Source organism: Malaclemys terrapin, chromosome 13 (assembly GCF_027887155.1).
Source record: "Malaclemys terrapin pileata isolate rMalTer1 chromosome 13, rMalTer1.hap1, whole genome shotgun sequence".
NCBI lineage: Eukaryota > Metazoa > Chordata > Testudines > Emydidae > Malaclemys > Malaclemys terrapin.
Genome location: NC_071517.1, coordinates 19,044,033 through 19,067,743, shown reverse-complemented (window position 1 = coordinate 19,067,743; position 23,711 = coordinate 19,044,033). Strand labels below are relative to the sequence as shown.

At 41.4% G+C, this 23,711-nt stretch overlaps 1 protein-coding gene across 1 annotated transcript in view; it reads right to left on the bottom strand.

Annotated features, from left to right (window-relative positions):
• NARF (nuclear prelamin A recognition factor) overlaps positions 1 to 15,673 on the bottom strand; it is a 29,548-nt gene extending 13,875 nt beyond the window's left edge. The window contains exons 1-6 of the mRNA XM_054047953.1: positions 15,410 to 15,673; positions 13,946 to 14,128; positions 12,616 to 12,696; positions 9,805 to 9,948; positions 8,037 to 8,169; positions 5,159 to 5,293 (exon numbers count right to left, since the gene is read on the bottom strand). Coding sequence (XP_053903928.1) covers positions 5,159 to 5,293; positions 8,037 to 8,169; positions 9,805 to 9,948; positions 12,616 to 12,696; positions 13,946 to 13,972 — 520 coding nt within the window. The 5' untranslated portion in view covers positions 13,973 to 14,128; positions 15,410 to 15,673. The remainder of the gene's footprint in view (positions 1 to 5,158; positions 5,294 to 8,036; positions 8,170 to 9,804; positions 9,949 to 12,615; positions 12,697 to 13,945; positions 14,129 to 15,409) is intronic.
• Between the last annotated feature and the right edge of the window lie 8,038 nt (positions 15,674 to 23,711).

Here is a 23,711-nt window from a genome sequence, read left to right as displayed (position 1 = left end):
ATCTAAAAACTCTCTGCATTACTGGGAGCAAGCCTGACCAAATCAGATTTCAGCTATGGTTATACATGAAAATCAATGATCTGTATCCTCCTAAAAAAACCCACAAGCATCCCAAGTCTCTGTGTATTATTGTAGATATTAATAGATACATTCTATTTAATGTACTTTACTGACCCCATTGCTATAGCATCTGACCACCTCACAATCCTTAATGTATTTATCCTTACAACATCCCTGTGGGGCGGGGCAACACTATTATCTCCATTGTACAGCTGAGAAATTGAGACACAGATAGAGTCAAGTGACTTGACTGGGTCACTCAGGAAGCCTGGAACAGAGCAAGGAATTGAACCTGGTTCTCCCAAGTTCCAGGCTAGTGTCTAACCACTGGGCCTACAATGTGTCTATTACCTTGGTAGATTTATATTTTGCCACTCTGAAAACTAAACAGTATGGAAATGTTTGGGCAGCAATATCTTAGCCCACAGGCAACACCCACTTCACAACAGACAGGTTCTCCATCCCCAAACAGATTAGTGCTTGTAAGAGAGAGACAACTGCTACAGAGCACATGCTACCAGGAAACATTATATTTGTAGGCCTGTGGTAATCTTGAGATTTGGGGACCATATAGAAGCAGCACTATAAGTGAAGACATTACACAGTAGTTATACTTGTGAGTCAGCTGAAAACAGGCACTTGGACAAAGAAAAGCAGACAGTATTGTAATCAGGATGGTACTCAGATGATTTTCTCCCTGTGTATGTCAGTAGAAGGGAGCAGGATATATTTCCATGGTTTTCAGGCATGACACCTTTGCAGTATGAGGAGAATTATACAAGGCATGTGCACATTAGGGGAGCACTAGCCCTCCTCCTCCCTGGTGTTCCCAACTCTGGTTAAAAAAGAGACAATGAGACTGACCAGTTTCACATGAGACCCTAACAGGCATTTGTCTGCATCATAGGAACACCCCCAAACTTCCCTCCCCACAGCAAACACTTATTCATCTGTGCTCAAGAGAAGCAAGGGCTGGATGAGTTAAGGGATCTGCATGTCAGGACTGAGGTGCCGTGTCAGAGCTATGAACAAGAAGTTTGTGTTGTGTTTACCTTCATTATGCCTGGTTCCAACCACTGCTATATAGGTCTCACCTTGGCACAATCAAGGTCAGATTAAAAAATGTGGAACATCTATTGATTTTCCTTTTCTTTTTAGTGTCTGGAATAAAAGTTGGACTGATAGCACTGGAATCTGAAGTCCTTTAACAATTATATGACACCCACACACCCCATACTGTGTACATGACTGTAGAACAGATTATGCCTCTAAAAAGAGGAAGTATTTCTTATTTTAAATTAGAAGTTTTACACTATGTCACTCTAGATCAATGTTCTCAGATGGCCTTGCCCTTAAACATCTGGCATGATTTTCATTAGTCATCACAGTGCTGTGCCTAGGAAGCTTGTTTTCAGAAACCAAATGTTTTCAATATGATAAATCAAACAACCCCATGGAGTTTCATTAAAATCCAAACAGCTGCAGCCAGCTAGGTAGGCCAGATTTATTTCATGTGCTGTTCTACCATGTATCTATAGCTAGGAAACGAACAAGTTTCCATTAGTTCCAGCTTCACAGTAGCATTAGTCACTGTTTAGTTATGGAAGTAGCCTTGGTGAATGAGCAATACAAGGCTTTTATCTGCACTTCACACATGCAGTTTGTTTTCTGCCTACTCATCAATCAATAGATCTGCAGAAACCTGAAGAACTGACTGCTTCTTACTGGAGTGAATCACTTATACTTAACCATACAGACTCCTCCTATGTTTGCATTAATTCTAGGCCATCTTCTGGTTTATATTAGCTTCAAAGTACCAGTTCTGTTTTTTTAAATTTTTTAAGGCCTATGAATCCACAAATCAGTGTGTAAATGCTCCCAGGCTCAGTTCATATATTATTCTCAGTGGTATTTGCTGTATGAAAAACAGTCTAAAAATGTGTGGTTACATATTGCTATAAACTACAGAGAAATACTGAGCCAGATTTATCTTCAGAATAACTCCATACACTTCAGTGGAAAAACAGTGAGAATCAATTTGGCCCACTGGGCCAAAGACATTTGAACAGCCCTGAACAGCCATCTAGTAGCAATGTACTTTCCTGCTATTTGTGAGACTTAGATTCAACTGCCTGTCCCAGTCACTTGCTTTAGGTGTCAGCAGAGGATGGGAATGTTTTGGGAACAGCAGATCAATTCCAAGCAGGAGTGCTTCATGTCACTCAATGTTGACCAATCTGGCCAATTAAGGAACAAAATCAACAAGAGCTAAAGGATAGTTTAGTCTTATCAGGCAAATGGCTGATTTGTTGTGATGCCAAGTCTTGAGTAGGGGATATAAAAGCAGAAGTAAAATGAGAAATCCTCATAGTTTCAATAGGAAAGCAGAGAAACCTCATATGATAAAAAGATTAAAATGCATCCACAAAAGATGACCCTTTATCATGGTCTCTTCAGTCTTATAATCAGAGGAGAGCATTAGTTTGAATCTGAGATCACTAAGTCATTGTATACTTAAGGGTAATGGTTCAATATGTGGAGAACTACACCCTGAAATAAATAGAAGTGAAACTGTTGTGCCTCAATCTGGAGTGATCTTCTGTGTACAAAACACTTTTAAACCAATATTGAGATAAAGGAAGGCACCCTTTAAACAAACAGAACTTCTGGGACCAATTTATATCATAGGTTCATAGAATGCAAATAAAAAACCCAGACATTTGAAATAAAGTTGAACATATTTACTATACATGTAGAAAGCAACTGAGCATGAGGTATCCCCTCTATAGGTTGTGAATTGCGACAAAACCTGCACTCACAGAGTTGTCTACTACAATATTTTGCTCCCATTTTGCAGCAGTGGTGCTGAAAACATCTGACCCGTGTCTCCACTAATACTTACACAATAGCTAGCACCAATGCAATTGTGCCATTGCTAAAAGCAGGTGCCAAACTTTATAGTGTAGATAAGCACACAAGTGCCCTCCATTAATTGACTGACTCACAATAGCCCTCTGGGGTGAATAAGTATTATTATCTCTGATTTGTAGATGAGGGAAAACAAATTTCCTCTGGCTCAATTCTAACACAAAACCACACTTATGGGAAATTATTCTCAACCCCACCATACTCTCTGAGAACCTAATCCAACTCCCAATGAAATCAATTTGGGAATCTTGCCACTGATTTCAATGGGAGTTGGACTGGCCTCTAAATGTTAATTAAATCATGAGTAACAAGATAAATTGAGTGCTTTTTTGTTTAAACCTTACAAGCTGTAGGGAAAGACAACATGTGGCACATCTGCTTCTGAACACAGGAGACAAAACAAACTAGAACCCTTTTTTCCTAACAGACAAACCTAAAGGGTATTCTCCTCCTGACATATACATGCAAGCCCTAGAAGTGTATGTTCAACACATCCAGCAGAGAATATACAACAGTTATCCACCCGACAAAGATACTTACTTTTACACAATAAAACGTAAGAATATAATTTTAAAAACCATCGTTTTCCAGAAAACAATCTATTCAAAATTATATGGCCACACATTTTACATGTAATGATAATGGCAGATTATGGAGATTGGCAACCCTCCAAGGAAAGCATGCTGTGTTTGTAAACCATCCTTCATCTCTCTTTTGTAGTAATATTTCCTTAGAGGAACACTGCCCACTTGAACTAGCTTAAAATTAACTATTTTAAAAAAATCCATTTTCTGATAGAGTACCTCCACTTAAACAACATGTCCTGAAATGTACAACAATATTGGTAAGAAAGCTTTTTCTGCTCCTTTGTTGATGTTAATAAAGGATTTTTCAGCAAGATCTTCAAAGATATTTAGGCACCTTACTGCTATTGAGTTAGATGAGTAACTCCCTTTGAGGAACTGGACTAAAATGACTAGCTAACTGAGTAAACAGGAGAATAGCATAACTGACTATACAAAGTAAACAAACTGGGGAAAAAATTGTCCCCTTTAACTTGTCTTGTTTCCAGTAATGGTAGGTGTTCCCTGTAACAAGGCATACACTTCTCAGACAGAAGTGTGGTATTTCAAGTTGATGGCTTCCCTTCAACATTAAAACTATCGTTCCATCTCACACAGTCAACATGAACATAGTTTCATTTTCCTTCCATGCTCCAGTGACAAGTTAAAAACTTTGCATGGGTTAATAGAAGTCATGGTTTCTAATTAAAGCACTTAGTAAAAGTACATTTTTCTTAATGGTGCTTTTCAACAGGAAATGTTTAATTCAAAGAAATGAATGGCGGAGCCAAAACCACACAGTAAGAGAAGAATGATGTAGTGGGGAGAGGGCTGTGGTCTAAGCACATGACTCAGAGCTAGGAACTCCTTAAGTGCTAATCCTTGCACAGACTCCTTCTGAGGCCTTGGACAAGACACTTAAGCTTTCTGTACCTCAGTTTCCCTATCTATAAAATTAAATAATGTGTGCCTCTCTCACAGGGAGAATGTGAAACTTAACTAGTTAATGGTGTGTGCAGAGAGGTACCAATTTTGCTTCCCTCAACCAGCAGTGTGCAACAGACCCTGGTAGAATTCACACTCAGGGGAGGGCAGGCAGTATTTGCACTACTCATCTTTCTCACAGTTCTGCTGGATGACAACAGCTTTAAGTTGCAGTTGGGACTCCATATGAGAACCCCTATGTCAGATTGCCTAGGGGATCCAGTGATACAGCACATTCCATTTCCAACTTGGCCACACTCTCCCCATCTACACTGCCCACTTTTGTGGCTATGCCAGCTCCCTGGCAGAGGAGAAGCTGCGTGTGTCATGTGGTACCAAACCCCCTGCTCTCCAGGCACATTTTCTGTCATCGCAGCAGCCTGTTTAACTCAGAGCTGAATCTAGCTCTATGTCTGCAAAGCATCTGAACAGTGCTATAGCTGCCAAGTATTACTACATACAGGAAAGGAGGATGTGTGCTGTAAGATTCAGAATCCTTAAAATACAGAGCCCCAAAATCTTATGCTCTACAAGATACCCTACTAGAACTGCATTATTTTTATTTCTATAGTGATAAATGGGGGACTGTACAATGCTGCAGAGTTAGGGACTCAACTTCTCACCAGGACAAGCAGAGGCAAACATTGGTAAGGCATGTTCCTCCTGGTTCCGCTGTCGATACCGCTGCACAAATTCCTTCTGGCTCTCCAGGATACTGAAATCAGCAGCTATAGTGGTGTCAAATACATAATGCACCCCTAAGAAACAAAAGGACAAGAATATGTGATGTATTAACTCCTGGAGTGTTTTGCATCTCACAGACCTTCTTTCCCATCTCCAGGCTTTTATGTAACTTTTAAAAACTCTAAGAAACAATGCGCAAACCCTGCTTGCTCTCCAGTTTGGGGCACACTTTTAATACCTGCAGCATACTTTAACAACAAAACCATAAATCTGAAAGCACATTGTCTGTGTCACAGATTTTTAAAAAGCTGCTCACTTGTTAATAATATGATTCCCTTCAAAGCTTCAAAAGGAAATCTGTTTCCTTATAGAAAGTTTGCCCTTTAGTGCACACTTATACTCTGTTGCAGAACTGGGCTGCTGGCAATGACTCAAACTCTGAACATTCTTTTACAACCACAGTTTGAGGGCATACAAACTTTTATATCCCTGCAATGGGACAACCTTCCACTGATGCACTTGCCTAAATACTTATAAATACCTGCAAAATGTTCTGTATATCACCAAAGGCCTCCATCTATTTACCTGTCAGTGTGTTTCTATACAGTTGTAAAATATTATCTATACCATTGTACCTAGTATAATGTGTTCCCAGATAATGTAAACAATCTAAAATAAATTTGGGGTCCACCAATACTTATAGTGTTCCTTTCAGATAATTACTTCCCTTATTAATGGGAAAAAACACAGATCAGTTACACACGCTTATAACATTTGTTCTATGGAAAACTATGACATAGATCTTGGAGGAGGAAAAGCTTCTTCTTTTCCTTAAGTAGGAAAAACTATAGGAAAGAGGAAGTTTTTTGCAAAATGATATACGTATAGCAAGTGTTAGGAGCACATAGTATATGAGACATCAAAAAAGTATAGTTTTAATATAAAATAAAGAGACTGTACACTGCTTGGAGAAGATTGTTGAAACAACGGTGAACAGGAACAAGGAAGCAGAACTTCTAAGACTATTATCAGCACTCAAACTCTCAAATGATTGGTCTGATAGCACGAGGGGTAAAATTTCCCTCAGTAAAGGTATATGGGGAATTCTGGCTTCACTGAGCTCAATGACAAAACTTCTATTGACCTCAATATGGTCAAGATTTCCCCCATGGACTGGAAATTAGACTGACAGTCACTGGTGTTATTTCTAATAATCTGTTATCTTTTCCATAATTAAAACTTCCCAGTTTCTTTCAAAACAGTTATTCACAGTTGGGGGTTCCTTCTGCTTCCACTTGGCAAAATTTCACATGTTGCAGTGCTTGACAGATGGGTCAATAGTTTTACTTTCCTTACATCACACTGGCCCTTTACAGGGAGGCCCAATAATGACACTCCATACCCCTTAGAGGGCTGCAAGATGGTTCAGAACTGGCTGCTTTCTTGAACAATTCGTAACATTCCTTTCCAAAATGACTTTGTCTTCAGACAGTTACAGCAAATAAGGACTTAGGTCCCTGTATTTCCACAGCACTCTCAGCACACAATTTTGCTCCTGCTACATATTTTTTCAGTTTAAGTCACGTAGGGGTAAAAAGAACTCTGAAAAAGTACTTTGTAGGAGCTCTCTTTGATAGTGATGAAGATAGGGGAGGATGCAACTGTTCTCCAAATCAGTCACTCCTGCATAGGGTGACCATCTGTCCCGAATTGGGTCGGGGGCGGGGGCAGTTCTGAAATGCAGAGTTCAAGTCCTAGTCCTGGATTGAATGACTCAGACAGCATTTGTCTTGGATTTGTGGTGCCGCTCCATGCCTGCCCGAGACTCAGGAGAAGCGCTAGCCATTTCACGGTGGGGGGGCTGAGATGGGTCTTAGGTCTCCCTTGCCACAAGGCCCCACCACCTACTCCTCCTCTCCCCACCAAGGCCCTACTCCCTGGCCAGGCTGGAAGCCGGAGTCGGGCCATAGTTCCAGGGAGCTCAGGCCACTGTGGGGAGCCCCAGACCATCCACCTGCCCTTGGTGGCGTGCTCCAGGGGGCAGGGACATGGGCCGGGGACTGCTCTTGGGCCCCCTGCTTTTGCCTTGTGAAAAGGTGGTCACCCTACTCCTGCACATTTGCAATTTCCTGCCTACATATAACTATAGTTTTCTTCTAAAATCAGGGTTATCAGCCCCTCTAACAGGAAAGAAATAAACCCACTGTCCTCTAGCTAGCTCGGATACCCATAGCAGTGAAGCTATGACAGCATGGGTTTCAGTGTGGGCTACACAAGCTCGCTCAGGACCCTGGGTACTTACTCGGACAGCTGCCCTACACTGAAGTGCATACTGCTGCAGCTTCAATGTTATCAGTACCCAAATTAGCTAGCTTAAAGCTAGCTCAGGGATGTCTACACATGTTGCAGTCACATCTCTGGTTGTAGTGAGACATACTTTCAGTTTCAATGTCAATAGTCCAGACCTTGGCGACAGAACTACAAGCATGTGCATGTGTGATGGAGGAAAAACAATTTGTTAAAGAAACAGATTTCAGTGTGAAGCTTCTGAAGAGTCATTAGAAACAAAAGTGACTTAAAGACGTCTACAGAAGATACCTCAACAGTGTCCTTAAACTCTCTTCCCAACCCCTACTGCACTACCTCAAGAACATTTCTGGGATGGGCACTGTTATGTCACAACAAATAACTTAGAATATACCCTTTCAAAACAATTGCAAAACAGTCTCTTATGACTGGGGAGTGCTGCAAAATTCTGCCAGGGAAGAAAGATAACCTTGCTGTGTTCTCCCAGTGTAATAACAAATCAGAACTTACCAAGACTTTTGAGGAAACCACAGAGTCTCTTGGCTGCATCGTTTACACAGAGATTGAATTTAGCAGCAAAATAAGGCAATGACTGAGTGCATATAGACACTGCCAACACTTTGTGTTTTGAGGTATCACATTTCTGGAAAATAAACAAAGCATGCAGGTGGATTATTACAACAGCATAAGATCCCTCTCCTTCTCATTCCCTCCCCATCCCCAAGAGTCACTCCTCTAATTTCCTGCTCTTTAAACAAACATACCAGGAAAGCCCCAATGAAGCAACTACCATCCTTCTTACAGAGAGTGGAATGGAATTTCCCTCTGGTTCTGTCAATGTTGAGAGTCAATCAGCTAGAGAGTTTGCTGTTGTATGACTCAAGGAATTCCATCCCTCCCAGGACAACCCTATCCTTGGCTTGTTAAGCAAGTAAGGAGAGTTAGAGAATCAACACTTATAGGATTTTGATAACTAAGGGAAGCATAATGCTCCCAAAATATGGGAAGAGCTTAGAAACAAATATAGGTGTTTAGATTAAGGTTTACAGGAGCACGGAGATTTGAAATTTTAAATATGATCCTTCAAACTAAGGATGTGATCCTGAGAGATGCCCAATGGCCTTAACTTCAACAGGAATTGAGGGCATTCAGCAGGACTGGACCCTAAACAAACCAACCCAGCAATGCTATATATGCACAATCAAGTGTGTTTGGTTGAAGAAAAAGACTGATGTGCAAAGGTAACATTCTGGTGAGGATGACGTCATCTATGTGAAGATGTACACTTTGTGTTTTAGTTAGGACATGTTGCCTGTCGTTTATGTTCCTCACCAACGGTAGTGGAAGACTTAAAAGACACAAGCGATAAAACAGGAATAGAGAAATCCTGCACCAGATGACTTAATAGAAATTAGAACTGGAAGAAAGCAATGATTCTGCTACATTTAAATCTTTGTCTGTCTCACACTTATACAACCACATCATGCTATAGAATCAAACCAGTCCTAAAAACTGGCTAGAATATTCTGGGAGGAATCCTTACATATATCAAATAGGTGGAGAGAGCAGTATCAATTTCAATTAAAAATAAAATTTGTAAAGTAGCTGTTGCCTCCTGGGTGAGAGTACAATAGTCTGGAGTGGTAGATCATTAAGTCAATGTCAAGATCAGCAGACTCAAGTACAGTATGTATTAGGAAGGCTACCAAAGAACCAACCTTAACAATAAAATGGCACGGTCTTCATGTCAGACAGAAGCTATGATTTTATTTATTATGCAAGAGGAAAAAGAACCCAAGATACAGCAAAAAGATACTCTTCTGAATACACATCTTTCAAATGTGTCTGGTATCATTCATACCTTAAAGCACGTACTAGAAACTAATGGGACAATTCTCTCTAATTTTTGCAGTCAGGTCTTTGATAATTGATAATTTCTTACCTTGTGCATATTGTTATCTCATACTTTCACCATGATCACAAAAACCAGAAAGCCTCCAACACTCGAGAAATGCATATTTAACAACACTATAATTGCACACCCTACAGTTTATTATTGAAGTTATGAGATAATCATCGTGCTTTGCCCTACAGTTTCTTACTTATGCCTTACAGAATACATCTCATAAAATTTAGATTACAGCCATGATCTTACTTTCACTGATGTAGTGCTTTAACTGCTATACTATTCAAGGGTTTTTAGTTATCACTGAAACTGCTTAGTCACTATCTCACATCCTTCCTCTCACACAAATTCCTGCATGCTTTGTCACTTTACCTTGTTAAGGTTGAGTATGCGAAAGAGTTCCTTCTGATTTTGCTGGAAAATCCTGACACCTTCTTCTGATGTCACACAGTTGTCACAAGCTAGGCAGTCACTAAGGAATATTTTAGCACCAGCCAATTTATGGAATTCATTTTTCTAGAAATGAAAGGAGATTGGATAAGCTAACTTTCAGGGCCTTTGCACTGACTTATTTAAACTGCAACTGTAAAAACACAAGACTGTCCCCCTCATGTGTGGGTGTAACATTTAAAATTAGAAAATGGTCTGTTCAGTCTCTCTTGATTTCTCTGCCCCCTGTCATTATTAAACTATATTATTATATGCCAAAGCATTTTGAGATATTGTGTACTATCGTACAGAAGACAGTAGTGGCAAAAAAATTCAAACTCAGATTTTTAAAGTTAAGCATCTAACCAACATCCATATTTATGCACCTGAAGTGGCTTGATTTGCAGAGGCATTGAGCATTGCATCCATTAACTTCACAGGCAGTTGCGAGTACTTACCTTCTCAGGCTTCTTCAATGCCGAATATGGATTTACATAATAAACATCAGACATCCAAGTCTGAAAACGTTGGCGACAGTTTTTATTAAGGGCACAAAACAAAGGAAAGGTCATGTCGTGATCACTTGAGTCAGGCAAACTGTCTCAGTGCCTAAACAAGATGAGTCCCATGTCTATGGCAAGCAGGATTTGGCCCCAAAGTTGCATTGTTTTTGTGTTACATTATATGAATGACAGCTGTGTAAGGGATCTGGGGGTCATAGTGGATCACAAGCTAAATATGAGTCCACATTGTAACACTGTTGCAAAAAAAGCAAACATAATTCTGGGATGTATTAGCAGGAGTATTGTAAGCAAGACATGAGAAGTAATTCTTCCGCTCTACTCCACACTGATTAGGCCTCAGCTGGAGTATTGTGTCCAGTTCTGGGTGCCACATTTCAGGAAAGATGAGGACAAACTGGAGAAAGTCCAGAGAAGAGCAACAAAAATGATTAAAGGTCTAGAAAATATGACCTTTGAGGGAAGAGTGAAAAAATTGGGTTTTGTTTAGTCTGGAGAAGAGAAGACTGAGAGGGGACATGATAACAGTTTTCAAGTACATAAAAGGTTGGTACAAGGAGGAGGGAGAAAAATTTTTCTTCTTAACCTCGGAGGATAGGACAACAAGCAATGGGCTTAAATTGCAGCAAGGGCGGTTTAGGTTGGACAGTAGGAAAAACTTCCTGTCAGAGTGGTTAAGGACTGGAATAAATTGGCCAGGGAGGTTGTGGAATCTCCATCCTTGGGAATTTTTAAGAGCAGGTTGGACAAACACCGGTCAGGGATGGTCTAGATAATACTTAGTCCTGCCTTAAGTGCAGGGTACTGGACTAGATGACCTCTCAAGGTCCCTTCCAGTTCTAGGATTCTATGATTTATGGATGGAACATTGTTTGTTAGTTAGTTTGAGAGAGGAGGAACTTCTGCAAAGGAGAGAGAGACTTCCAGACCCCTTGCAAACTCTCAAACGAAAAGTGTTATTCAGTGTAATTTAGCAAACCAAGTATGAGACCTATAGCATCATTACCTTTTTCACCTATAGTTAGAACATACTTTTGTGTGGTTTGAAGTGCCAAGCACCCTCCTCCTTTTCTTTCAAAAGTAACTCACACAAGTAAGAAATTTGCAGGATCAATTTTTGCATGGAAACTGTTTTCCTGTATATTGCATTTGCCTTGAGTTGATCCTACTAACTCTGACTTGTGAGTAACTTTTACTCAAGTATTCCATTCTCTTCATTTGCACCACTCATGGGAGTAACGATTTCATGGGTTGGACCCGATCACGTCAGATGCCGAGCAGCCTAAACTTCTATGGATTTCACTCCGAGATAAAGGTGTTCAGCCCCTTGAATGATCAGGCCCTTAAAATGCAAGATGCTTTTTTCGGGGGGGGAGGGGGAGGGGAGATACTGTGTCATTTTAAGTGTTGGTAAGTATCAGCTGCATGTCATTCTGTAATTATGAACCACGTTTATTCGAACGAGTAAAAAATGCAAAAAAAGCTTGATTGAGATATAATAAAACAGGCACAAACTTTTTTTTTTTTTTTTTTAAGATTCGAGGAAGCATTTTCAGCCTTTTCAACTCTTTCTACAAAGCCACTGAAAGAAATTATCTTGTTGGTGCTCTGCACTGAGTGCTATCTTTTCAATTTCATCCTTCTTAAGAAATCGTCAATATAATAAGCCTGCTTTTCATAGCTGTTGAATACTCACGTATCCCACTGACTTTAATTGGAGTTCTAGGTGCTCAGCACTTTTGAAAAACCAAACCCTGTGTTTGTATCCCTATCCCTAGAGCCCTACATATATACAAAATTTGTATCCGCATCTGATTTACAAAAATGATCTGCAGATATCTGCATCAGTGGATAGCCATGGATATCTGCAGATTTACAGAGCTTTAGATATAAAATTTGGATCGGTTTCCATCTGCGATCTGCAAAAATGTTCCACAGATATCCGTATCCATGGATATCTGTGATACGGATATCTGTGGCTATAAAGTGGATATCCGCGGATTTGCAGGGCTCTACCTATTCCAGCTCCCTTCTGGATTATTTTCTGTGAATTAGTTCTTACATGTAGGACTTTGGTTTATAAATACAGTGCATATATTTATTTGTGTATAGCTTATCCTAACATTTATTTATTCTTTTCCAAAGGAAAAAAGGGCACAGAACAGAGAAGGATAAAAGTCAAAGCAATAATATACCTTAGATTAATAAAATCATTTAAAAAAAGGAACATTACCTCCTCATTTTCATCATTCGTGCTCAGTGGATCAACCGATGTATTTTGCTTGTCATCATTTTTCTGTTTTTTACTACATTCCTGAAAGACATCATAGAAATGTGTGATATAATCCAAAAACCACTGCTCAAAAAACATTTTTAGCTAGGTCTATGACTTCAGATTGTGTGTTACATTTTTCCAACATGTTTATTACAATGAAAACATTGATGGGAAGTTCACCTGCTTGGCTTTTACAGCTTTGGGTGTATTTTTAACACTGGGGGCAGGGATAAGGAAAGAGAGCAGGGAGAAAGGTACTGCAGTATATATGGCAACCAGTATAGCACGGGTGGCCAGCCTGTGGCTCCGGAGCCACATGCGGCTCTCTTCAGAAGTTAATATGCGGCTCCTTGTATAGGCATCGACTCCGGGGCTGATGCTACAGGTGCCAACTTTCCAAGGGGGGGAGGTGCTCACTGCTCAACCCCTGGCTCTGCCACAAGCCCTGCCCCCACTCCACCGCTTCCTGCCCCCACCCCTCAGCCTGCCATGCCCTCGCTCCTCCCCCCTAGAGCCTCCTCCATCCCAAGAAACAGCTGATCAGGAGGTGCAGGGAGGAAGGGGGAGGCGCTGATCAGCGGGGCAGCAGGCGGGCGGGAGGAGGCACTGGGAGCTGGGCGGGGAGCTGATGGGGGCTCCTGACATATTACTGTAGCTCTTTGGCAATGTACATTGGTAAATTCTGGCTCCTTCTCAGGCTCAGGTTGGCCACCCCAGCACTATTGTGTACCATAAAATAGTCACATAAAGCCATTTGAAATGTAATCAGAATATAATGAAAATTGCATAAAAGATCATGTCACACACAAAAAATCAGCATCGGTAGGTTACATTAAATGTCATTCCCATCACAACTTGCCCAGAGAAATAAATATAATTAAACCTTTCCTGGAAAAAAAAACAGTTTATAAATTATTATATGAATGGTATCAGTAAGGTAGACTACAAGAGGCAAGCTCATTTGGAACTATGCACTGTGTAGTGGCTATCTGTGACCTGGTAATCTATGACCAAATTCTATTACTGCACCACCGTCTCAGATATAATATATCAAAAAGTTCAAGTCACTTCACTGTGCACTGGCTGCAACTTAGCCCTGCCCTGCGGTATAAAGTTAAGCCCCTCCAGCGGCCCAGACTTGCTTTACTTATTCAAAAAAGGAAACCCCTTGAAACACAAAGGATCCTCACATTATGTAACAGATCAAGCAAGTGAGTGTCTGACCTGGGGGTGGAGTCAAACTACTTACTGTTTCCCATGCATAAAGTCGTAAGAAAATAGCACTCACCTTTTTGGTACAGTTTTCACACTTCATCTGTGAGTCTTTGTATTACTTTTTGGTATGTATGTCTATTCAATGTTTAAAGGTGATTTTCTTTCTACAGAAGAGTGTTGATTCTCTTTATTCTACAGGCAGAGGAAGAACGGAGGAAGCAGAGGGAGGAGTTCAATGACTCTGCTTGTCAGCTCTCTGCAATAATAAAGGCACAAAGAGCAAGAAATTAGCCCAGCTCCCCCTTCCAATTCCTGTTGCCTTTTGTTGTTATTATTATTGGCCTACTGCCCTCTTATGGCACGCCTCCTGATTGGCACTTTCAAAAGCCATCGAGATGCCCGGGAGTGGGAGGGTCTGACTGCATAGCACCCAATTCGGTCTTCCTGTGGGTGGGAAGGACCTTTAGATTCATAGATTCAAGGACTGGAAGGGACCTCGAGAGGTCATCGAGTCCATTAGCTTCTTCAGACTCTATAATGGACCGGTTTTACAAAAAATAATTATCACACCACACGTTAGAGAATTTGCTTACATTGTAATGCGCAACAAATACCGCAGAGGAAAAGCTTTTAGGAAGATCAGTGGGCTGGATGCAGGGCCTGCAACCAGCATGATTAATGGCTTTAGTATTGTACAGAAACATTCCCTTCCCCCACCTCCTTGACATGCTTAGAATACAAATCTGTAACCCATGATTCTGATTCATGTTCATGCTGTAGATTCTGGCAGCGAATACATGTTGCTCTGGGGGTCGGGGACTTTGGTCATCCCTGTATTTTGCACAGTGGTAGCAAGCTTTGACACTAAAGGCAATTGATGCGAAATGAACATGCAAAACAAGGGTGGTAAAAGGGGTCACCCCTGCACAAGCAGAAGAGGCTGTATCTTGCTCTAAGAGGAGACTTGGGACACTGCTTCTCGAGGGAAAACACAGCTCTCTTAATAATGGTGGGAGTGCTCCATAGACAGTGCCGGTGTAGACTCTGTCTTGCAGGAACATCAAAATGGGGGGAACAACAGGTTCACACCGCCGCAATGGAGGAGGAAAAACTGCTTTTGATTTGAGTCTCGTGAATGTGGTGGCGCCTCATTCTCTGCTTAAGTGTTTAATAGCCCCCCTTTTAATCACACACACAAACCTCTCTTCTCTTATCCCAGTGATTACACAAATCGCTCCCTGTGGGGCACCTTAAGCCTTGAATTCTGATCATTTGCAATGAAACGATTCATGATTCTCACTACCATCATCGATTTTTTTTCGCAAAGTCAGCACAAGGCTAACAATTTCCCACTGTCACAACCGCAGTACATTGCTTGGCATTCAGATGCAGAACAAAGGGGGGAAAATCTAACATTTTTTATGTCTATACAAACACACAGACGGGCTATCACAAGCTGTAACAAAATAACCACCATGCAGCTAAAGGAATGAAAGAGAAGACTGAGAAAGGAAGGGAAAAGAATGAGATACTGTACCTTGCTGCTTGCTTCATTTAACCTATAGTAAATTATGTCCTGGCTGGTAGAAATTAAACAGCATGAGGTAAAGTCTGGAGCATGTTGCGGCTATTAAAGAGATCCATGTATATATTAGGGGAAAAAACTAGGCGACAAGGGTAGGGAGTCAAACACAGGCTCCAGAAAAAGAAGCAAAGTGCTCTTCTTTTTCACCTATTATTTAATGTAAATTCTTTCTGTCCTGCTTGTGCCCTGAGCGGCTCCCCCGGCAGCCTCTACTCCCTCCCTCCCACTCAGTTAGAAGTGTTCATTGTAGACCTGAGCGCTGTCACGTAGTCCCAGGCACTTATCTAGAACTGCAAGGGACAGCGCCTCTCTGCTGCAGAGGAGGTAAAGGTAACGCCTCATTCTCACAGCTCGGCTAGGACAGAGTGGGGGCAACAACAGCAAAGAAGCTTCAAGACTGACATTCACACGTTGCTAAAGGGCACTGCTTTGTTTGTACACACTTCACCACTCCATACAGGATATGCTTTTCTAGCGCCTCAAAAGCAGAAACTAACGTGAAGTTCCACAGATCTCCTTGAGGTTTTTTGTGTTAAGACATTCCTATATTAATTGAGCTTTTTGTGTTGCTTTTTTTCACCATGACTATTAAAAAGAAACAAGAGAGCTTATCTCAAACTATAGTATCTACATTGTAGACTGACTTGCCCCAAGCCTGAAGGCTGTGCCTACTGTGCATATATTGATTTCAATAAACAATAAATGAACACAACTGCACTATTTGTTTGTGTCTTCCTTGAGAGACAAATAGAAATTGCTTCTATATTTTGTTCACTTGCAATAACAAAAATTGCAGAAAAGCGGCTTTGCCCACACCCTGCAGTGAGAAGGGAAGCTGTTTGTAGACTGTATTTGGCCCTTTTGGTGTCCCAAGCATAATTTAAAGTGCTGTTATAAATCAGAAAATAGCAAACAGTGGAAACATGTAAACTGTAATTATGCACAGTAGTATGGAGCCTCATATATCCTCTGCATGACAACTGTACTCACATTCCCTTTAAGGAGACAGTTAACATTAATGGCAAGTCATTGACATACAGAGAGATTTGAATAGCTTTTCCTGCTGTTCTTGAGTTTGTTTGTATGTAATATTCAACAATTACACATGGGCAAAACTGCATTCTTCTTTCCTTTTATTTTTTTCCCCTCTGAGTTTCTCTCTAAGACAGCTCCTTCTGGATTTAGGAAGGTTATGGAAAAATCATATTACTACAGCTAAATACAATGCAAATGATAATTTCCTGTTTCTATAACTCTGGTTTTCATGATTTAGTAAGCACAGTACATGTGATTTTACATGTTTCACTTCTCTTTTGTGACCTTTTACATTTTAAAGGCTAAAAAGTGACAATGACCTTGAATCTGTTTTTATTCAGATCCCAACTGGAAGCCTCAGCTATAATGGTATTATTTACCACAAAAGTTTTCCTTCCCAAAACAGCAGATATACCCAACTCCATGAAAAAGACTTCTACAATTTAAACTGCAGATCCTTATGCACCTGGATCACAGGTTCACTATTTTCAGACATTAATACAAAGGTCAAATTCAATATTGGGATCTCTTTTCCATTTTATCCTTTAAAACAAACAAACAAACAAAAAAAAACCATGCAGCTATGCACATCTGTGCAGGAACATAAGAATGGTCATACTGGGTCAGACCAATGGTCCATCTAGCCCAGTATCCTGTCAATGTCAGGTACTTCAGAAGGAATGAACAGAATAGGTAATCATCAAGTGATCCATCCCTGTAGCCCATTCCCAGCTTCTGGCAAACACTTCAAGCTTATGCTCAACTTCAGAGACTGTGCATTGTGGAAATTTAGTGAGGCAGTGGGCTACCCACAGCTCCGCTGAGGGCCGAACCTCCCCTAATACCAACGTGGGCGGAGCCACTGGGTCCGGTGCCCGCCCCTCCGAGGTCACGGCCCCGACCCGGAAGTATAAAAGCCCGCCTGCAGAGCTTAGGCTGGTGGAGAGAGCAGATGTCTGTGGCCGAGCTTCCGCTTGGGAAACAGCTGCAGGCCGCAACCGGCCTGCTGACTCACTGGGCCAGCCGAGCCTATCTCTCGCCCGCTACCCCGAGGAGGACTGGCCGAGCCTACCCTGTGCCAGCTACCCCAAGGAGGAGCTGAGCCTGCCCTTCGCTACCTACCCAGAGGAGCCAATGCTGGTGGAGAGCACCAACGACACTAAGACGGCCCTGGTACCATACGAGGGGGAGTGTGGAAGTAGCCCGGGGGCAGCCGACCCCAGTCTGGCTGCTGCACTGCCAGAGCCGATGTCAGTGTGTTGCAGCCAGGATCCCCACTGACCGCAGCGAGTTTCTGCTGCTCCTAGGGCCCCGGGCTGGGACGCAGTGGAGTGGGAGGGCCTGTGTCCCCCCTGCCACCCACTCCTTGGGTGGCAGACTCCCTCTTTTTCCCCTGGCCTAGAGAGGCTGGGTACCTGCTTGACTATTGGCTTGCTGCCCCGCCCTGACCTAGAGCCTGGGCTGCCACAAACTGACTCAGCCCCTGCCCAAGGGCCGGGGTTTCTGATTGCCTATTTAATTGCTGCCTCGCTCTGACCTAGGGCCTGGCCTGCTATAGACTTTGCCTCAGTCCCTGCTTACAGGCCTGAGCCCTAACTGTGTCTGTTGTCCCAGACTGCCGCCGGACCCGGACGGACGGCGGACTGTAGCGAGGCAGTGGGATACCCCACTGCCCCGCTGAGAGCCGAACCTCGGCCAACACTTCTACAGGGAAGTAGTACTTCCTTTTGTTTGTTTAAAACCTGCTGCCTCTTTACTTCATTGGGTGACTCCTGGTTCTTGTAAAAACCTAAGGTACAAATTTACAGACTAATTTTGGGTCTCTCTGTTTTTGGTGTCCAACCTGAGACATCTGTGACCCCAGACATTTATGGCCAGAGGTGCCAGTATTTGCATTTCCTATTGCCTTTATTAGGAGTCATGAATTTTTGGCACTTCTGAAAATCAAGCTAGGATGTCTCACATTGGGGGTCCTGAAACTGAGGCATCCAAAATCAGTGGCCACTCTTGAAAATGTTAAGTGAATGTTACTGTACTCATACTGCGGGACTGGCACACAGCTCAGTTTGAGGTGTTATTTTCACAGCTGTGACAGTCAGCATTTCCTATGTTTCTGCCATCTCTATCCCAGATGCTGTCACATTCTATTTTACTCTCTTAATGTCATTTTTTTCCCCTATGGATATCACACTCAGTCTGCAGTTGTGAACCGTGTTTGAAGTTAGAAGTAAGTCTCTAAACATCTCAAGACTAGGAATTATTAAAGGGTGGCGCTCCTCATGATAGTTTCAGTTTGTGAAAGGGTTTCCTGATCCTCAGATGATAGTCTCCAAAGTTGGCACAATGATTCTTCCACAGTCAAACTAAATTATATATTTTTAAATTAAATATTTATTAACTTTTGCAGAGGAAATATTAAAGAATACTGTACTCCCATTTTTTGAAATGTTTCTGTTTCCCTCATGTCTTTGGATTCCTATAGTAAAACCGCCACAATCCACATAAAAACTGCAAGCTTCACACAAACACATTCTGATAACATCTTGGACACAGGCTACTTTTGACACTTTATAATTACAGTTATTCCTCTACTCCAAGAACATATACATAGATTTCCCCAAGATCAGCTGATTCAACTGCGAAGAACCATCAGCTACTTTTGACTCTGCATGTGCACTTAGTGAGCTGGATGGGGGGAGGATGGCAATCGGGCTGAGAAGAGACTATAGGAGGAGGGTGTTGCATATGAGGGAGAGAGCGGACTCTAGGAAAAAACAACAGAGATGTGGAGGACAGGCAGAGTTGAATGGATCTTAAAGGTTGAGTCAGGCTTTAGAAGGGGCAGGAGGGTTAACAGGGATGTGCAAGGCAGGGGTGCCTGATGGAGAAATCCTGTGTTTCTGGGCTGAGGCATTAACACTTGAAGGGATCCCTGGGCATTGATGCCTCTACTCCCTGGCACACTTAGTTAGGCTGCAGAACCGTGGAGAACCTTCATGCATCAATACGTTGACCCATAAAGGTTTGGCACTCCTGGTAACTACTGCCTCCGCTCTCTGGAACACTAGTCAGTAGCACCATGAAGGCAGAGGGTATTTGTACTAAGCCATCATCACATCAAGTGGCAAGTGCTCCTTTCAGTGCTGCTACCTTCCTGTGGAAGAAGTAGAAGCAGCAGTACTGAGTGCACCCTTTAAGTGCCAGTGCCTTCATGCAGAGGCATTGGGCTATCCCACACTGCTTGTATAGCTTTGCCCACCCCACCCCATCCACAATCTCCCAACTCCTCAATACCTAATTTCCTCTCTTGCTCCCCACTTACCCAGTCACCCCTGGGCTCTACCAGCTTCCCCTTCACCCATGTCCAGCTGGAATCACATGTGAGAGAGCTTGTTAAAAGCAGCCCATACCAAACCAGCAGTCTGAGTTGTCAGTAGCAGCTTTCCCCACAGGGAAGAATACTTTGAAAATTGTAAAAGGGGCAAATTTACGTTTTCACCCCTCACAACTGTCAGTTGTTTCAAGAACTGAAGAAAAGAACCTATCATGGAGTATGATATTGAGCCAATTAGAAATCTTCAAGGTGCTCTAGCCCTCGAAAGTATATCTGTTATATGAAACTGTAGAACAAACATTGCAGCATGCTCTATGCAGGCAGGAAGACAGAACACTAAATTGTGGACATGAAAGAGAATTTTACTGGGTTCAATCCTCAATGATCCCAGTCCTGCACTTCTTAATGGGAATTTTGCCTGAGTAAGGAGTGCAGGAACAGGACTTATGCACATGCATTTTCTTGATTATAAATTAATGGGGATAACGAGTTTTACAGTGCAGCATTGGTTTTATTAGAATTAATTCTACTAACAATCTCATTAAACCTAGAAGAGTAGGCAGAGGGAGACTTTTTTCCTTATTTCATAGTAGGATCATTATTCAGTTCACTTTATAGACTGTCAATTAATGATTTTCTATTCAGGCTATTTCCCTTCCACAAGTGAATATTGTACTATGAAGATTCATAGATTCCAAGGCCAGAAGAGACTACAGTATTGTGATTATCTAGTCTAACCTCCTGTAGAACATGGGCCATAGAACTTCCCAAAATAATTTGTAGAGCAGGTCTTTAGAAAAACATCCAATCTTAATTTAAAAATTGTCAGTGATGGAGAATCCACCAAACCCCTTGGTAAGTTGTTCCAATGGTTATTCTTAATGTCAAAAATTTACACCATTTTTCCAGTCTGAATTAGTCTAGCTTCAACTTCTAGACATTGGATCATGAAGAGTCCATTATCAAATTTTTGTTGCTTATGTAGGTATCAATAGACTATAACCAAGTCACCCCTTAACCTTCTCTTTGTTAAATAGATTGAGCTCCTCAAGTTTAGCACTATAAAGCATGTTTTCCAATCATTTTAATCATTCTTGTGGATTTTTACCCTTTGCAATTTATCAACATCCTTCTTGAACCACCAAATCTTTTTCAGTCAATGCTTCCCAGTTTCCCACCCTAGAAGTCTGGTCTACATTCTTTGTTCCTAGATGTATATACATTTACATTTAGCCATATTAAAAAGCATATTCTTTGCTTGCGCCCAGTTTACCAAGCAATCCAGATCACTCTCTACCAGTGACCTATCATCTTCATAATTTACCACTCCCCCAATTTTTGTGTCACCTGCGAACTTTGTCAGTGATGATTTTGTGGCTTCTTCCAAGTAATTAATACAAATGTTAAATAGTGTAAAACCAAGAGCCAGTCCATGCGGGATCCCATTGGACACACACCTGTTTGATGATTCTCTGTTTAGAATTACATTGAGACCCATCAGCTAATCAGCATTTAATCTGTTTAATGTGTGCCATGTTAATTTTGTATCATTCTAGTTTCTTTAATCAAAACATCATATGATACCAAGTCAAACACCTTACAGAAGCCTACATATATTATATCAACATTACCTTTATCAACCAAACTTATACATTTAATTAAAGATATCAAGTTAGTTAATAGGCTCTATTTTCCATAAACTCATACTGATTGGTATTTATTATAGTAATATAATTAATTCCATATCAGCCACTTCATTATGTTGCCCAGGACTGATATCAGAGTGACAGGCCTATAATTACCCAGGTCATCCTGTTTACCCTTTTTAAAAATTAGCACAATATTAGCTTTCTTCCAATCTTCTAGAATTTCCCTAGTATTCCAAGACTTAATGAAAATCAACATTCATGGCCTCAGTTAGCTCTTTAAAAACTCTGCTGATTTAAAAAAGTCTAGCTTTAGTAGCTGATATTTAAGATTTTATCCTAAATTATAAGGTGTAATTTTTTTCCCTAAACAAACAAAAATTTTAGGTCAGATTTTAAGCAGTAGACAGGAAGAGTAAAGAGAGATAATGGATTAAGAAATGTCTGAGGAATCAGTAAAAAAACAACAAGGAGTCTGGTGGCACCTTAAAGACTAACAGATTTATTTGGGCATAAGCTTTTGTGGGTAAAAACCTCACTTCTTCGGATGCAAGAAGTGTTGCATCTGAAGAAGTGAGGTTTTTACCCACAAAAGCTTATGCCCAGATAAATCTGTTAGTCTTTAAGGTGCCACCAGACTCCTTGTTGTTTTTGTAGATACAGACTAACACAGCTACCCCCTGATACTTGAGGAATCAGTGTTTGTCAAAGCACATTATTAATAGTTATACTGATTTTAAAAATACTAGAGAATTATCAACCCCTAGCATTCAAAAATCATGAGTCATTCCCCCCCCCCCCCCCCCAAAAGCCATGAGATTGGCTTTAAAATCATGAGGTACAAAAATAATAATTTTGGGATTCTTCTTTGCCTTCTGGTTTTGGAGACTTATGGTTTGCATTTTTAAGCTTTTCTACATAACCATGAGGACTAGAAACATATTTATAAAAATATATAAGATGAGATCACCACATAATATCATGACTCCAGGAGCTGGGGGTTTAAGAAAAACATGAAATATTGCAAGACATTTGATAAAATGACAAGAAGTGGCAATACTGATAAAATTTAGCATTAGCTTAAAAGTGCAAAACAAAATGTACTGTTTCTAATAAAAATTCACAAGGTTTAGTAGCCTAATTTCTTCTACTGGACTAACAGAAAGTATGTTTGCGTGAATACAAACCTTTGAACCAAAGATGTGCATGAATTTGGAGATAGATAACAGCACAAGTGTCTGTCTATATATAGAAACATAGATATTAACAGCAATCCTAGAAAAGCAGTGTTTTTTAGTGGTTAGCATAAGGAACTAGGAGTCAGGATTCATGGGTTCTATTCCCAGCTCTGTGACCTCCTGGGGCTTTGTTTTCCTCATCTCTTAAATAGAGATAATACGCACCTCCATAGGGTTGTGAAGCTCAGTCAATGCACATAAAGTACTTTGGGATGGCAGGTGCTATAAGTGTAAGCTATTATGTGGTCACCGTCAGTGACACTATGGGGTCTCTTAGTCTCCTTGGTAGCTGTATAATGCATGCACCAGTGCCGGCATGTGGCCAGATGCTATGCTACAGTGACAGCTGTGGTGTGCATACTCTGACTGAACAGGGCTGCCCATAGCACAAACAATAGGAGCAGCTGTTTAGGCCCCAGTTTCCCATGCAAGCTCTGAAATTCTTGCTCTGTTACCTCCTAGGTCGGAGAACTCACTCACCAGCACATTTCTCGCTGTCTCCAACCACAGCAGGTTTCAGAGTGGTAGTCGTGTTAGTCTGTATCAGCAAAAAAGGGGAGTCCTTGTGGCACCTTAAAGATTAACAAATTTATTTGGGCATAAGCTTTCATGGGCTAGAGCCCACTTCATCAGATGCATGAAGTGAAAAATACAGGAGCAGGTATAAATACGTGAAAGGATGGGGGTTGCTTTACCAAGTGTGAGGTCCGTCTAACGAGATAAATCAATTAACAGCAGGATACCAAGGGAGGAAAAATAGGTCCTGGTCCACTGCCTGGACCTCACCAGCTCTCAGAACTGCAGACTAACCTCACTCAGCAAAACCATTCTCCTCCCTCCAGGAGTCTCCCTGGCTCTACAGTGTTTACCTAAGGCCTTCACTGCAAGAGTGCCTCAGCCACCATCTTGGAGTTGGGTAATAGCTGTAAAACCTTCACTTAACAGTCCATCTTGAATTTGGGCGGGAAAGAGTTAACGTAAGACGCCATCTTGGATTTGGG